General features: G+C 34.3%; 1 protein-coding gene across 5 annotated transcripts; it reads left to right on the plus strand.

Annotated features, from left to right (window-relative positions):
- Positions 1-357: 357 nt before the first annotated feature.
- LOC110649243 (protein SEMI-ROLLED LEAF 2) lies at positions 358-16,211 on the plus strand. Of its 5 annotated transcripts, none has more exons than XM_058144830.1 (21): positions 358-498; positions 1,013-1,174; positions 1,815-1,889; positions 2,303-2,418; positions 2,823-2,937; positions 3,266-3,394; positions 5,035-5,082; positions 5,220-5,398; positions 5,510-5,706; positions 5,814-6,106; positions 7,337-7,486; positions 7,579-7,938; positions 8,069-8,215; positions 10,056-10,131; positions 10,643-10,770; positions 10,888-11,088; positions 11,679-11,819; positions 11,894-12,022; positions 15,083-15,283; positions 15,744-15,904; positions 16,086-16,211. In XM_058144830.1, the coding sequence occupies exons 2-20, from the start codon at positions 1,040-1,042 to the stop codon at positions 15,900-15,902; spliced, it is 2,979 nt and encodes a 992-aa protein (XP_058000813.1). In that variant the 5' UTR covers positions 358-498; positions 1,013-1,039; the 3' UTR covers positions 15,903-15,904; positions 16,086-16,211. The 5 variants fall into 5 exon arrangements, with proteins under 5 accessions (XP_058000813.1, XP_021659434.2, XP_021659431.2 ...); XM_021803739.2 differs by adding an exon at positions 607-673 and having other exon boundaries at positions 419-498; positions 15,744-16,211; XM_021803742.2 differs by having other exon boundaries at positions 15,744-16,211.
- The last annotated feature ends 926 nt before the right edge of the window (positions 16,212-17,137 follow it).

A 17,137-nucleotide genomic window follows, 5' to 3' on the forward strand; every position in this document is an offset into this window, starting at 1 on the left:
ATTTTGATCAGGGAAGTATGATCTCACTCTCAAAATAAATAAATAAATAAATTAGAAAAATTATTAATGAATAAACAAAGTCAAAAGGAAAATAGTTGGAGGACACTTTAGTCAGGCAATCACTAAAAGCATCCCCCTAAAATCCCGGGATCGATGGGGTTTAATGTCGTGAACTGAGCTTTAACTAAAAGATTCCACCCCCCCCAAACAGCTCACAGCCCTTCACCTTTCTTTTCAGTCACAGCACCATACAAGTTTCACCACCTGGTCAAACGCTGACCCTCTCTTCAATCGAACGGTGATTAACTGGGCTGTGACCTTGACAATAATTCCACAGGCTGTAACATTATCATGCTGTCTGGATTATTTATTTTTAATTTTTAACGGAAAAATATTTCAAATTTAACTGAAATTTTAATATTTGAAAGGGACACGAAGGACGTCCTGGGGGAGACGTCAAGGCCTCCTCTTTCCCCCACAATTAGCTATTTTTCTCAAGTAATTTCTTCAACTTTTTTTTTTATCATTGACCCAGTTAAATTTTGATGTAAATATGTATTTTTTTTTATTATTTCTCAAATTTTCTTGTTCATTTCTGGCTTCCAGGCTATTCTAGATCGTATTCACATCTGCTATATTGTGTCGAAACTATAATTTCGCTTATTTTGGATTGGTGGGTTTCATTTAATTTTGCATAATTCGTCTACATTTTGATTCATTCAATCTTGTTTTTAGTTTTCTTTTAGCTTTCTGAGCATATGAGCTCTGATGATTTTCTGGGATTTTGACATTTCATTGATTTTCATTCTTTAAAAAGCGAAAAAATGCATCTGGGTTCATGGAATTCTTGTTAACTTTTTATTGATAAGCATTAAGGACACAGTCCTAGTACTGTTTTGTGAATTTGAGCTGTTTTGATCATTAGGGTCAATGAGCTTATTGTTATGGAAAAGTGTGAATGGATATGAATTGTTGTTAATTGAATTTTTTGCTTTTGAATTGGATTTTGTAGAGGAGAGGCCTTGCATTACCTCAGATAATGGGGGTTATGTCAAGACGGGTTTTGCCCGCCTGCGGCAACCTCTGTTTCTTCTGTCCTTCATTGCGGGCAAGGTCAAGACAGCCCGTTAAGCGTTACAAGAAGTTTCTTGCTGATATCTTCCCTCGTAATCAGGTGATGGCTCAATCTTCCGTTTCATGTTACTTTACTTGAAATTGTGTCCTTGGAAGTAATTGTTTTTTTTTTTTTTTAATGTTTCGGGAGGATACTAGATTGACATAGCTCTTTCTTTGCTATTTGCTTCTGGAGGTGATTCCTGCCTTGTTATGCTTCGCAAATTAAGTGCTTAATTACTGTTGATCTAGTGGATCTTTTACTCATTGTGTTTATCTTTCAGCTTCTATGGTATAAATATATTGCTGAAACTGAATTGGTGCAATTAAAGCATACAATTTTGCATTCCATCCATTTTATCTGTGCAAAGTAGACTAATTTTGTGGGTTTTTTTTTTTTTTCACTTACTTGTGGCTACCAATTTTTGCTGATACTTCTATAGCTGCTATCACTAACATTGTCGTTGTCAGTGATCTTGGACAAACTAGGAGTGAAGTTGAGTGGAGTTAATGAGGATTATAGGTTTGGTAAAATATTTATCATCTTGCTACATGAATCTGATGTTTTGTCATCTCTCCTTCAAGGTTCTTGAAGGCTACTGATTCTCACTATCCCACCCCTCACGTAATCATGAAAAGGGGTAGAAAGAAAAATATTTGCATATGCCTAATATTATTTAATTTCTGCCTTCATTTTGCAGGAGGCAGAACCAAATGATAGGAAAATTGGGAAACTTTGTGATTATGCTTCAAAGAATCCATTACGAATTCCCAAGGTGTGTTTTCCTGTACATTTAGATGTTCTTGGATTTGTGAACTTAATAAAATTGTCAACTGTGATCATTTTCTGTTCTTTGTTATTTATTTGATGGGTTTAGCGGGAAAAACAAAAGTTTGAATTAGCATGCAATTTTTTTCCTTTTCCCCTTTTTATCAAGCTTTCTCTCTCTCTCTCTTTGAGTAATGGTTATACTCTTATAGTTAGGCATGCTTTCACAATGTTCGGCAGCTATCTAATTTTTCTATGAGCAATTCTTAGCTCATTTTCTTAGTTGCCTGGTCCTAATTGAAGATGAATTATAATATTGTGACCAAGAATTGCAAACTTTGAATAAGACACTGTAATAAGTGGTTGAAATATATGAGATTCAATTGCTTGCTACTTTATGTTTTCAAATTCTCTTCACAGATTACAGATACGCTGGAGCAAAGATTTTACAAGGAATTGCGACATGATAACTTTGGATCTGTGAAAGTTGTGCTGTGCATTTATAGGAAATTGCTATCGTCATGTAAGGAACAGATGTAAGTTATGCATTTTAGTCTTGTAAATGACCCAACTCAATGAACAAATTTAATAGTATGACTAATTGGAGATAACCTTGTAATGTTGTTGCTATATAACATGTATAGTTGTATAAATATCAATGTCTGATTTGTTATATTATTGTCTATGATAAATAAATGGAAGCATGTGGGCTAGACTCTGAGAAGAGAAAAAGAAAAGGTATTGATAAGTAAATGTAGATAGAAAAATAGATGTATCAACTAATAACACTAGATGTATTGTAAGATCTTTTATGCCCAGACATTAATACATCCTGTCACAAGTTAAACTTGGAATGGTATGATTGTGCTATGCTTTTTTTGCAAATTAAAGCTATTTTTGTTTGCAATGACATTTGCTAGATCCTCTTAATTGTTTGCAGGCCACTGTTTGCCAGTAGTTTATTGGGGATAGTCCGGACGCTTCTGGACCAAACTAGCCAGGATGAAATGCAGATTCTGGCTTGCAATATTCTTGTTGACTTTATAAATAGCCAGGTTTGTAATGATAAGTCTTTTGACATAGGCTGTGCAAGATGGCACATTGTATATGGAGATTGTCAATTAATGGGTCTCTAAAAAAGCTGTTCTCCCCCTCCCCCCCCAACCACCAAAAGAAAAAGGGAAAAGTGTGTCTTTCAAAAGATCAGGTCACTTAGGTCACTTCAGAGGGAGACTGTTCTTTGTTTGTTTTTAGCCATTTATGCACCAAATTTATAATAGTTCAACTATTGGCAATGTGTGTGTAAGCAAAATGTCAGATCATATGCGCTATATATAATTTTGTAATTCTTATGTAATTCTGATTTGTTGACTAAAAAAATAGACGGATAGCACACACATGTTCAACTTAGAAGGCATCATTCCTAAGCTCTGTCAATTGGCTCAAGATGTGGGTGATGGTGAAAGAACTCTACGTTTGCATTCAGCCGGACTGCAAACTTTGGCTTCCATGGTAGAGTCCTCCCCCCTTTTGTTCTCTCTCTCTTTCTCTCTCTCTCTCTCTCTCTCTCTCTCACACACACACACACACACACACACTTCAGATTCATGAATTCGTACACTTCAGCACTCATGGGAAGTAGTTTTCTTTGTGGTCTCATCAAGTTATTTTTACTATAATGCTCATATATTTGCCACACTGTGATCATTGAAAAAAATCTATGCAATACCAGTTTAGTTAGTAATAATCTAATTGATGTTGCAGTCAATAAGAAAAGTTTTCCTCTCACATAGTTTGCAAATAGGTGTGTCACTTGTATGGTTGTTTACTTATTTTGTGTAGTTGATCTTTATGGTTTATGGCTCCCAATGGGATCAAACATGATGATTGAACATACTTCATTTTTCTTCTCTTTATTTCTATTGTCCTGCTGTTACTTGTTAGGTTAGCCAGACATTACATTATTATTATTATTATTATTATTATTATTATTATTATTATTATTATTATTATTATTAACTCTTCTCCTTCCTTTTTCTCATCAACTTCCCACATGAAGACTTCTAAAGAATTTGGAGCTTATTCAGGGGAAAAAAACTGATTAGACCTTTGGGGTTGCTGTACACTATTTTCTTATACTGGTGCAGCGAGATGCGGTATATGTAATTTGCAAATGCATAAACTGCTCTTGAACTTTCCATATCAGTTATATGTGGTTTTGTCTCATCCAGGACCCTGGATATGTGAGTTCCTCGGTTTATTGGATTTATAAACTAGAGGCAAACTCAGATTTCAATTTAGTTGACTTAATATTGCTACTCAAAACTAAAGGTTTTGGCTTGTTGAAATTTAGAAGGATAGAAAAGATAGGAGAAAGTAACAAGAGAAGGATTTATGTGGTTTGGCTACGGAGAGCCTACATACACAGACACAAAACCTCAAAAAGACTACATTTATTCACTTGTTGTGTGTCTTACATAACACATAGAACTCCATATTTATATTAGAAGATAATAATATATATGGATGCCATCAATAAATCAAATTACTCCTAAAGATTTTGGTAATCAATCTCATGATTTTCTTATAATCATGTGATTCTTCAATGAGGCAAAACCCATGCATTGACAAAAAATCTCATCAATTCCAACATTACCCATGGCGGTGATATAAAATTCCAAATTTTGCTTCAAATTTGAAGTCATAAGAAGATTTACTTATAATTTGTTAAAGAGAAGGCCAATTTAACACTAAATGCAGAGATAACATGTAGTTTTTCTGTTCAAAATCAAATTTTCATCATATCAAAATCCACTAAAGTCCATATTTGATCTGAATTTTTTCAAATTTTAAGAATGGAATTACAAACTTTAGCATTTGACGTCATATGGTTGGTGGGACCCGATTTGCTAACTTATTCCTTTCTGAGTTTTGAAAGGTAATGTTGTTTTGATTTAACCTTTTCTTTAGCAACTTTGGCTAAATGCTATAGTATTATTGTATACAGGGTTCATCTACTATTACGGTTCCATTTCTTTACTTTTAGTATCTGATTGTCATTGTTTGCAAGCCCGCATGTTTTGCCATATGATCTTTTGCATGTTTTTCTTTTCATTCTTACTGATGCTTTCTTGCTATTATTTTGTCCCTAGGTATCTTTCATGGGTGAGCATTCCCACATCTCAATGGAGTTGGATAATGTAAGCTGTTCTCTTGTGATGATGATATCTTTGATATAAAGTAACATATAAACTATAGTTTATAGTGGAAAATACGTGGATTGGAAGGCAGTTGTTGGCTTTTGATGTTATCTGAAACTCTTTCTGATGTGAAATAGATTATATCAGTGACTTTGGAGAACTTCATCGATCCCCAAATGAATCCAGAAAATTCCAAGGATGATCAGTGGGTTCTGGGAGTGCTGAAAGCAGAAGACAATGAGTCATCTTTCCCAGATATTAGTAATAAGTTGTCCTTGCCAAGCCTTACTACCAAACCTGAGTTGGACAATACAGTGTAAGGCTTCATAGTATTAAATATTAACTCAGTGGTACTTATTTGGAATAAGAAAATTAGGAGGACTTCTTAATTTAATTAACATCCCTTATTCTTTTATCACTGAAACAGGGATACTTCAAAAAGTCCATCTTACTGGTCCAGGGTCTGCTTATGTAACATGGCCAGCCTGGCAAAGGAAGCTACAACTGTTCGGCGTGTGCTTGAACCTCTGTTCCATAATTTTGATGCTAACAATCATTGGCCCCTAGAAGAAGGAGTTGCCTACCCTGTTTTAATATATTTGCAATCACTTTTGGAGGAAGCAGGTTACAATGGGAATTTTGATGCACCATCTTTTCTAGAAGCATTATGGTTCTAGTAATCTTTATCAAGCAAAATTTGATTTTTTTTTTTTTTTTAATCTTAATACCAGGAGAAAACTCACATTTGCTATTATCTTGCCTGGTCAAGCACTTGGATCATAAGAATGTCGCGAAACAACCTCTTGTACAGATAGATATTGTTAATGTTATCACACAGCTAGGACAACATGCAAAGCAGGAGGCCACAGTTACAATCATTGGTGCAATATCTGACTTGATTAAACATCTGAGAAAATGCCTTCAAAATTCAGCTGAATTATCCAGCCCTGGAGATTTTATCGATAAACAAAATGTTGATCTTCAGTTTGCCATAGAAAAATGCATCTCACAGCTCTCAAACAAGGTTTGTGGTTGTTTCTTTTTATTGTAATTTGAACTTCACCTTAAATACATGGCACTTCCCACTTTTTTCAATTTTATAAATACTACAAGATTTACAAAAGCAGTCCATGCAATGGACTATGGATACCTTGTGTATTGCAGTTCTTGAAACTAATAAACTATAAAAAAAAAGGGTGACCCAGTACACGAAGCATTCCACACTTGTCACTTGTGGGCTTTGGGAAGGATTAATATACGCAACCTTGCCGCTGTTTCCATGGTCACTCAAACTGTTATCATAATGCTTGTTAGAAGATAGATATATACCTTTTAAATCAGTTTCTCATATTCTTCCCTTTACCATATCTGTGTTGGGTGCATATTGGACACCTAGACAAACATGGTTAGGTATGATCCTTCAAATATAAGGGAACAAAAGAGGGGGAAAAAAAAATGAAGGTTCCTATACTGACCACGCATATGCATCTGGCATCCATACTCTAGTCTCTACAATGTCATTCAAGACACGTTATGGAAATTATGTTTGTGCCTTTGACAATTGGTCCACTATCCTCAAAGGTACCACCTTAGATCCAAAATAGCTGATATGTATTAAAAATGGAACAAAAAAAGCTCACGCATGCTAACACAGTGAAGCAAGACAATCTACATTTTTTTTTTTGTTGCTATCAAGCTCAACATATTCATTTTTCCTATTTTCTGGTTGTGCAGCATTCAGTGCTATAGACCTTGGCTGCACTTTAATATATATTCTAATTTGATAGGATATGAAATTAACACAACAATTTGTTAACATTTATCTCTTCCCCCCCCCCCCACCCCCCCTCCCTCTCTCGTCCATTCCACTTTAATTTGATTTGATCAGAAAGATGCAAATATCAATTTAAGCAAGATTGTTGCTTTGGGGTTGGACATCTTGAGTTTTGACAATTGAACTCTTATATTGTATTATTTCTTTTTGCTGGTTTAGTTAGATTTTCATATAATTTAATTCATGTTAATTGCATATTTGCGTGCCAATTTTATTTTTAATTGCTTTTCTTTTCTTGTGTGAAATTCACCTTTAGATGCGACTCTATTGACCTTCATCTAAGCTTCAGAGACTAGATTTAACTCTTCTTTACTGGAATAGCAGTTACCATCAGTGAAAATATTATATTGAAGACCAATTCTGTGTAACCACATTTGTCAAATAAATTTTTAATGTTTAAAAGGTGTTTGTTATTAATAGGTTGGAGATGTGGGACCCATACTTGATAAAATGGCTATGCTGTTAGAGAATATTTCAATGACTACTATTGTAGCTAGAACAACAATCTCTGCTGTTCATCGGGTAGCACAGATTATTGCATCCATCCCTAACATATCATATCACAAGAAGGCAAGTGCACTTGCTCGAATTAAAATATACTGCTGCATTTTCAGATCTTTTAAAACAATCCAAGATATGATGTTATAGTCATAACTTTTCAGGCTTTTCCTGATGCTCTATTTCACCAGTTGCTTATAGCAATGGCCCATCCGGACCATGAGACAAGAGTTGGAGCACACAGTGTCTTATCTGTCGTGCTTATGCCATCCTTGCTTTCTCTTTGGTCTGACCAGAATAAGAAAACATCAGAAGCTATTACTGGATTTTTAGGTACATTGCCGAAGTCAATAAGCAAAAGCTTCTCCTTTCGGGATGAAGGTAAGGATAAGGCAGAAGCCATAGATGGAGGATCATGGGAGGAAAACAATCAAATATTGGACATGGGTGCAAAAAACTTTAGAAAAAATGGCTCGCATAGTTATTCAAATAGCTTCAAGTCTGCTATCACAGATGGAAAAACTGTATGAAACTCCTAGATCTTAAAATTTAATGTTTAATTTAGTTTGTAAATGAGATTTGTTTGTTTATGAGATTTGTTTGTTTTAAATCCTAGTTAGCAGTCTGATCTGGTTAAATTATTATTATCAACAGCAAACTTTTCTACGATTGAGTAGTCATCAAATCAGTCTTCTGCTTTCATCAATATGGGTTCAGGCAACATCTGCAGATAATATGCCTGCAAATTTTGAGGCCATGGCTCACTCATACAACATTGCTTTGCTGTATACTCGATCTAAGGTAAGTCATCCTCATAGCATTTTTAGCAATGGCTGCATCTACTTCATTCTTCTTGCCCTTGTGTAGTGTCTTGACTAATGGCATATTTCTGGTGAATTCTTTTGAATCTTTTGTGACTTGCTATTATACGTTAGGCAAGCTAGGTTTATGTGCTTGTCCATCAATAAACTGTCTACCATCTTGGTTATAAATGAAAATAGGGCGCTTTTTTGCATGCAACTCTGCATATCAATGGTAATTTGTTGAAGAAAGGGAAATATATTTAGTTATTAGATGATTTTGCTACAAGAATGATAGGGAATCAGCAAATTTGCTTCTCCATCATGACAAGGTGAGAACTCTGCGGACTAACTTGGTATATCCAAGAAATCCCAGAAATGGAGCTTACATGTCATGGCTGTCTTTGTAGATCTAGAATAAAAAAAAAAGTGTGAGATGCTATTCTTTTAGACCATTTATGTAAGCTAGAAAGGAAGGAATTTCAAGGCTTTTTTGGATAAGGAAACACCCTTTAATATGAGGGAAGACAAGGAAATCCTCTTCAACTTCCATTTTTGTTGGAGGTCTTTCAAGTGTAGCCGTGTATATTATGAGTGAAAATAGGTGGTGCCACCGTCGTTGTGTTACTTCAATATAAATCTTTTGACTAATTAAAATTGTAGTGGTGAGATGTGGTATAAGCAATATAAAAGTTTATTGACATATTTATTAGATAGTAGCATTGACCTGGAAGATAAAAATCTTAGAGAAGTTTCTGCATGGATGGAAAGCTTTTTAATGTATCAACAAGCTGTAAGAGATCTAGTTTCTTAGAATAATATTAAAAAAATAAAAAAAAGCCTTACACACATTATAAATACTGTAAAATATTCCCTTTGTGAGAGTATAGGAAATCAAGATAATCCATCAATTGTATAACAAATTTGCAATGATTAATTAAACTAATTACCTCATTGTCAATTGAATTTTTGAATTTGCAAGTATAATCTAGCATATTCTTGTAACCATGTTTGTTTCGTGTTATCTTTGGGTGGATCACAAGTGAGGTGATCGTCTTTATCATCGCTCCTCAAATACATATGGAATTTTCACTCCAATCCAGAAAATTTGCACTAGTGAGTTTGTGTTCCTTGATTTTTGTCATCACCAAAATCACATCTTACACCACTGACTTAACTTTTTGCCATTTTTACGAAATTAACAGGACACTGGTCCTAAATTAGTGTCCTAACAGGAAACCGAAACTCCCCAGAATGTCCCAAAAACAGGGGTCTCATGACCCAAAACAAGATCACCCAAAAAAGGCAACAAACGAAACTCTGGCTCACAGGGTTGCATCACGCTTGTTAGGTCAATGCAGGAGAAGAAGACGGAAGCAGAAAACAGCAACACATGCTCCCTCACTCGCCGGTGCCTGGGTTGATGCCGATTCTAGAGGATACTCAATTTGGGGCTGGGGGGGGGGGGGGGGGGGGATGAATTGAAAACGACACCCTAGATGGGTGATCTAGGGAATAGTAGCTTTTAGAAGTTGGAACATAGAGCAAAAAAAAAAAAAAGGGCTAGGGTTTCATGAGAAAAAATTGCTTTGATACCATGTAGAAGAATAATTTTCTTATATTCTCAAAACAATTGAATACATGTTTATATACACTTAATCCTATAATCATGCTATCTAAATAGGAATATAAATCCCTATGATTATGCTTGCTAAATAGGAATGTACAGTAGTTGACTTCCTATTCTATAACATTGGTATACATCAGTTAATAGAATAATTTGATGTCATATATTAGATGGCTATCCTTTGTTGAGTGTTGATTAACTCTGCTGATGACAGACCTCCAATCACACGGCTCTAGCTCGGTGTTTTCAGCTGGCATTCTCACTTAGAAGCATCTCTACGGATCAAGAAAGTAAGTGGAATTGATCGAAGAATGGTATATATTTATTCTTTAAGTAATTAAAATATTTATTTAGGAACATGGATTATCTAACTATATGGCTGGGCTGGAGATGGCACATTTCTGAAATTTGGAATTCTATTGAATATGCCATGTACGCAAGTATGCACACACATGCATTTTTATTGATTTTTTGCCTGCATTCCTAATACTTTCCTTTTGATTGTACAATTAAAATGATAGATGCATAGAAAACCAAGGATCTCATAGTAAGTTCAATCTATTGCACTGAATATTTAACAAAAATCATTGGTATATAGAGCATAGTTGTGCTCAAGACTAGCCACTTCAGTTTGCACTTGAGGCTTTTTTTTTTCTTCTACTTTTTCATAAGTCTTTGGTATAAAAATTTTTTGTGTGTTCTATATTTGAAATTAGATTTATTGGCTGATGTTTAGAGGGGTTAAATTATTAAAAAAATGCTTCTGATATATGTTTCTCATTTCATGTATGCATAATGAAGGAGGTCTACAACCATCTCGTAGAAGGTCTCTCTTCACCTTGGCATCATACATGCTTATTTTTTCTGCAAAGGCAGGGAATCTCCCTGAGCTAATTCATATAGTTAAAGCATCTCTGACAGAAAAAACAGTTAAGTCTTTTTATACAGTTACTGCAAGATAGCTCTATCTTTGATTTTATTTTTCTATGGCTGAGACCTGGCATATTTTCTTTTTAACTTCCCTTAATGTATTTTCCTCTGCACAGGCTGATCCTTATCTTGAGTCGGTGGAAGACATCAGGCTGCAGACTGTTTATTTAAAATATGATGGAGGGAAGATGGTATATGGATCAGAGGAAGATGAAGTTGCTGCATCAAAATCTCTCTCAGCGGTTGAATTAGATAACCACCTTTTGAAGGAAACCTTGATATCCCAATTCGTGACAAAATTTGCAAAATTGACAGAGGTGACTTTCAGATTTATGCCTTTGCAATTTCTTAGGACGATAGATAGCGCATCCATCTTTTTAAATTATGATCTTTGCTAAAGTACTTTTTGAATGGATTCTCAAAAGCCAAAGCATATGGCACCGACTGAATATATTTGCATAATAATTAGGAATTACTGCATTTGTACTACATGAAGAAGGAATGAATACTATTGGAGTGCGCATACTTGCATAGAGATACTGAGGGAGATGGTAATTGGTTTGCATTTTTTAAGAATTGAGCATGGCGTATAAAAATTTTCTTGTTGAGTAATTCAATTTTGATTCCATGCAACATTGTAATTGGATAACTCAGAAACATAAATTATATCAATTATGAATGGGCAACATTATTAGGATGCTGCATAGTGTTGAATAATTATGCTTCTTTTGGAGTTGGTGCAATCATGAAACTAGCCCATAGGGAAATGTCATGATTAGTTGTTTGAGTTTGTATACGCACGGTTCTACACAGGATAAAATATCTTCACTCAGAAGGCCTCCATTGCATTTGAAGTTTTTCTTCAGCAATATTTATGCTTATTTACCATTTTTTTTTTTCTCTCCAGGATGATTTATCAGGCATAAAGGAACAACTTCATCAGGAATTTTCTCCAGATGATGCATATCCATTGGGAGCTCCCTTGTTTATGGAGACACCAAGGCCATGTTCTCCTCTTGCCCAAATAGAGTTTCAGGCTATTGAAGAGGTAATAATTAACATAGTGTCCAACATTATGACTTGGAAATAACACGAGTTTCCTATTATCATGTTTTCTTTCAGATCATGCCTGCAGCTTCCTTGACAGATGATGAAAGCGTCACTGAAGCTAACGGGAATCTGTCAGACCGCAAAACATCACTTTCTGTCAATTCATTAGACATTCTAAGTGTCAATGAACTTTTGGAATCAGTAAGAGGACCATTCTTTTCTCTTCTTTTCTTTTATTTTCTTCTTAAATATTAGGCCTAATGACAATAAATCATGGACTTTGGCACTTAATATATCATAATTCATAAACTTTAATTGATTAAATAATTATATCCTTTATCAGACTTCCATCCAAAATTGTCATCAACTAACTGATGTATATGTTCATCAAGTGTCGTGGGGTCCATATTTTAAGAATAAGTTAATGTGGCATGAAATCCAACCCCTTGGAACACATATGATATGGTTGTGGAAATCTTGTGTGGCAAATGGCTAAGGGTAAGCAAAGCATAAAGCATTATTTAGTTTAAACCAAAAAATCGAACTAAACTACACATCAAATCCTTGTTGCACCACTATACATAGACATGGCTGTGGGACCGATGGTTCCTATTTAGGGAGGGGGAGCGACCAGGACCGGGACCGGACTGACCTGCTAGATCTGATTCCTCACAATTTCTGTCCTGGCCAGCCCGGTTCCCGTTCTGGTTTGTGCATGGTTTGGTCTGGTTTGATTCAATTTTACTCTAATAGAAAGTCAATTAAAATGCGTAATTTTATATGGAAATAGGCCTTTAATTGAGGTCTTTAATTAAAGCCTTTAATTTAAATAATTAAAATGGAAATTGACTAATCTTAAAAGTGACATTTGAATTTGAAAATAGAAAATAGAAGATTAAAAATGGAAATTGGTTGTGCAATTGTAGGAAAGACAGTTTAATTGTGCAAGTAAGTCAATTAAAATGTACAATTTTAGGAAAGACAATTAAGATTTTAATGGCTTAAATTTATTTAAAATTAAAAAAAAAAAGAGTAAAATCCAGGTTGAACCAGGCTGACAGGTTGGACCTGTGGTTCCAGTACGGTTCAAGAAACCCTTGAACCTAAATCGGCCCTACCCTCTTCCAGTCCTGGTTCAATCCAGTTCCAAGAATCATTGACCCATTGCAGTCTTGGTTTTGACCAGGCTGGTTCTGGTCCAATATCGATCCCAAACCGGACATTGGCCATGTCTAACTATACATCCCTGCCTTTTTAAAGTGAATTAAATTGCCATAACCATCTGATTTCATTATAGTTTAGTATTTTCACTGAAATATCTTATGCATTTGTCCCTAATGTTTTATTGTGAACAATATTTTAGTCCTTGAGTTTTCAAAAAACTTTTTAATACCTAAAAGTTAAAAGTTGAGGGGCAAAAATTCGTATCATAAAAAAGGCGAGGGGCTTAAAAGTTATTCTAGTTAAAAGATGAGGAACTAAAATGTAATTTGTAAATTTTGTTGAAAATTGAAAGTGGAGGACTATCTAATTCAATTTTTGAAAAGGAAAAGACTTGGGAACAAGAATTTGTGATTCATGGCCACCATTGGATTGGTGGGTGCAAGAAAGAAGTTTTTTTGGGAAAATTACTATGTAGTCCTTGTATTTTAATGAAATTAACTACTTGATTCATGTATTTTGAAAAATACACTTTTTAGTCCATGTATTTTACTTCTGTTAAACTATTTAGTCCCTTTGTCAAATTTTCCTTTATTCATGCTATTCAAACTACTATTTAGTCCCCTTTATCTTAATGAAACTAATTAGCTGACCCTATATTTTGAAAAACACTACTATGTAGTCCCTCTATTTTAGTGAAACTAATTAGTTGATCATTGTATTTTGAAAACTATATTATTAGATAAAAATACAAATTTTACTATGTTGAGACTAAATTTGAATTTACATTTTTTTCTTAAATTTCTAGTTCTTTGGATATCATTTTTGTATTTTCTTTACGGGAAAATAATTTTCCTTTATTACTTTTAAATTTAAGAAATTAATTAACCTTTTTATATAGACAGCTTATACCGTTTTTATCAACAAATAAAAACAAAAAGAGAATTGAGGGGGAGAATGGTGCGGGCGTAAAGGATAAGAAACATGAAGAGAGAGAAATAAAGCAAGATAAGAAAGAATGAGGGGGAGAAGGGTGCGGGCGTAGAGGAGAAGAAATATGGAAAGAGAGAAATATGATAAGATAAGAGAGAAATAAGGGGGAGAGGATTAGGATAATTTAGATATAAAAAATAATTATGGGACTAAATAGTTAACGGAGTCAGATTACAGAAACTAACTAATGTTTTTTTTCAAAATATAGGGACTAACTAAATAGTTTCATTAAAATAGTGAAACTAAATATTAATTTGACTAAGCAGTTTAACGGAAGCAAAATACAGGGACTAAATAGTGTATTTTTCGAAATACATGGACTAAGTAGTTAGTTTTATTAAAATATATGGACTAAATAGTAACTTACCTTTTTTTTTATTTAAGTAGGGACATGAGTGTTTTGTCAAACCTCATGGGTGTTTTGTATTTACCTTCGATTATCATATCAATTTTTAGAATTTGGAAAAAAAAATCTTTGGAGATAGAGATTGATTCTCTCTCTCTCACACGCACGCGCACACACACACACACACACACACACACACACACACATACACACGCACAGAGACAGACACACACACACATATGTATGATAACATAGCATGTGTCCCATGTAATCACTAAAAATGACAAGCGTGCATCCTTGGTGCTGATATGGCACACGTATAATTTTTATTCTAATTACTCCAGTGAAGCAACTTAGAATGACCAGACACGCATAATGCACTCACTTCCACAATAATGTTCATGCACTCAAAGAAAATAAAAAAGTAAAAAATAAAAACCAAAATGTTTGGTTGTTCTCAATGACATTGTCCCCTGATCTATAATGAAAAGACAGGCTAGATCTATATTCAAGAGCCGAACAGTGTTTAATAGAGGCCAAATACTAGCTGGTAAATTTACCGCAAAAACAAGGTTGTTATGAGAACAAAAGCACATTTTATCCTTTCCTAGTTGTCACATACAAGTAACCAACCATTATATAAATGCTGTTGGTTGTGTATATAATGTATGCAGCATTCTTTTAAAGTTTTTTTTCTTTTCTTGATGCATGTCTCTTTCTGTTTCACATTTGCAAATTATACGGTTTCTTAATACCTACAGGTCTTGGAAACTGCACATCAAGTTGCAAGCTCCCAGATTTCCTCCACACCTGTACCTTATGACCAAATGAAGAGTCAGTGTGAAGCTCTTGTGACAGGTAAACAACAGAAGATGTCAATGCTTCAAAGTTTTAAGCAAATACATGATGCCAAGATTTTCCCCACTGGAGATGAAAAGAAAAGCGCTTCAGCATTTAATGAGGTGAGTTTATTTATTAAATGACTTCAGCATTTAAGGTGGTGAATTTAGTTACTAAATGAACGTATTGATACGGTGAAGTGATTTTTCCTCTAGTTCCCACTCTCTCTCCATACAAAAATACAAAATAGGGACATCATTTTCAAAAAGAGACTAGAAAATGGAAATGACAGAAACAAGAAAAAATAGTGGGCAACTTAATAATAAAATGGAGACTAGACTCTGCGGGGCCGCTAGAAAAGCTTTTTGAATGCTCCTTTGCTGACAATGTTTACTCATTTGTTTTCTTCTTCCTTTCTTTTTCTTTAGTGGCAACTATTGTTCAGAACTTCAGATTTGAAGAATCTTGAGTCTAATTGTATCTAAAATTGACTGCCTATTAGCATCATATAATTTTTGTACCTGATAACATGAAAATATTTGCAAATTATTCCTTTATTTATTTATTTCGCCTCTGTTACAGAAAGTGAAGTTTTTACAAAGTGACTCAAAGTTAAACAACAAGAATCAAATCCGAGCACCTGACCAACTTGCCCTCTGCTCAGTTGAGTACGGACATAGTTCTTTCAGATTACCACCTTCATGCCCCTATGACAAATTCATGAAAGCAGCTGGATGCTAAAGGTTTAAATGTCTTGAACACAGCCTCTATATGTTGTTTGTCTTCCTTTTCATTCATTTTCTTCAATTTAATTTCCATTTTTGAGCCAATTCTTTGTGAAGGAGACTGTTATTTAGCATTAATCATAAAATTAATATCAAGTTTGATTAGAAGGTTCTGCCTGTCTGCCTCAAATGTATGCAGGGAAGGAGAGTTTGTGTTCTTGGAAAATTGGGATCCTAGGCATATGCATCGTTTTGAACATTTTTAGGAATATTTGTTAATACCTTGATAGATCTTTATATAAAATAAACATTTACTTGATTTGTACACTGCTTTGTCATATGTTTGTAGAATGTTTTGTATAAAGGGACATCAACCTTGCTCAGTGCCTCTGTAATGTTTAGGCGTTACTTTGCAGATATTGATTTGTATTATAGCATGGCATTATACCTTCTTGGGGAGCATATTCTTGTAATAGGAAGTTCTGTTCTTTTTCCTTCTATTTTCTGGTTGTCATTGGTTTTTTTTTTTTTTTTTTCAGAAAAAAGGAAAAATTGAAGCCTGTAGCATGGTAGGAGTAAAACCATGTCTAACAGAGCTTAACGGGGAACAAGGATTCATATATTCGATCCTAAACTAGTTTATAAAATTAAGGCTTTGTTGTTGTTGTTGTTATTTTTTCTAGTCCTTCTAACTCCAAAATACATGAGTAGTATTAGAGACTCAATAATAATAAAAGAAAATAGAACGAACTTCAAAAAGATGTGCAGGAAAGAACTAAAAAAGCCACCAATGGTAGGCTCTGTTTGGCTTGAGGAAAGGAAACTTGAGAGGAAAGAATGAAGCATAGGAAAAGAAAGGGGAAGGAAAATGAGTGACTGCCATTATTTCTTCTTGATGATTGGTTGCCTGTATAGATAAGAGTTGAGAAGCGATTTAAATTACTGACTGTTCCCTTGATTTTACCAAAACCCATGAGATGTAACTTAAAAATTATTTGTTGGAGTGGTAAAAATGAAAAATAATCAATCACACTTCTTTTCCCTTCCAGCAAGACACAATGGGATGATAGACAGCTCTCTTCCTTTGCTGGTTATACTGTGAAACCAAATAAAACAACCATTTTTTTAGTGGGTGTAAATGTACACTTGTAAATTTAATGCATTCTTTGTACTCATTAAGATTAAGGTTAAGGTTATGCTATGTTTGGAGCAAGGGATTTTATCCTATGAATTTGGATTTAGATTAAATAT

The sequence above is a fragment of the Hevea brasiliensis genome, chromosome 1 (genome assembly GCF_030052815.1).
Source record: "Hevea brasiliensis isolate MT/VB/25A 57/8 chromosome 1, ASM3005281v1, whole genome shotgun sequence".
Lineage (NCBI taxonomy): Eukaryota > Viridiplantae > Streptophyta > Magnoliopsida > Malpighiales > Euphorbiaceae > Hevea > Hevea brasiliensis.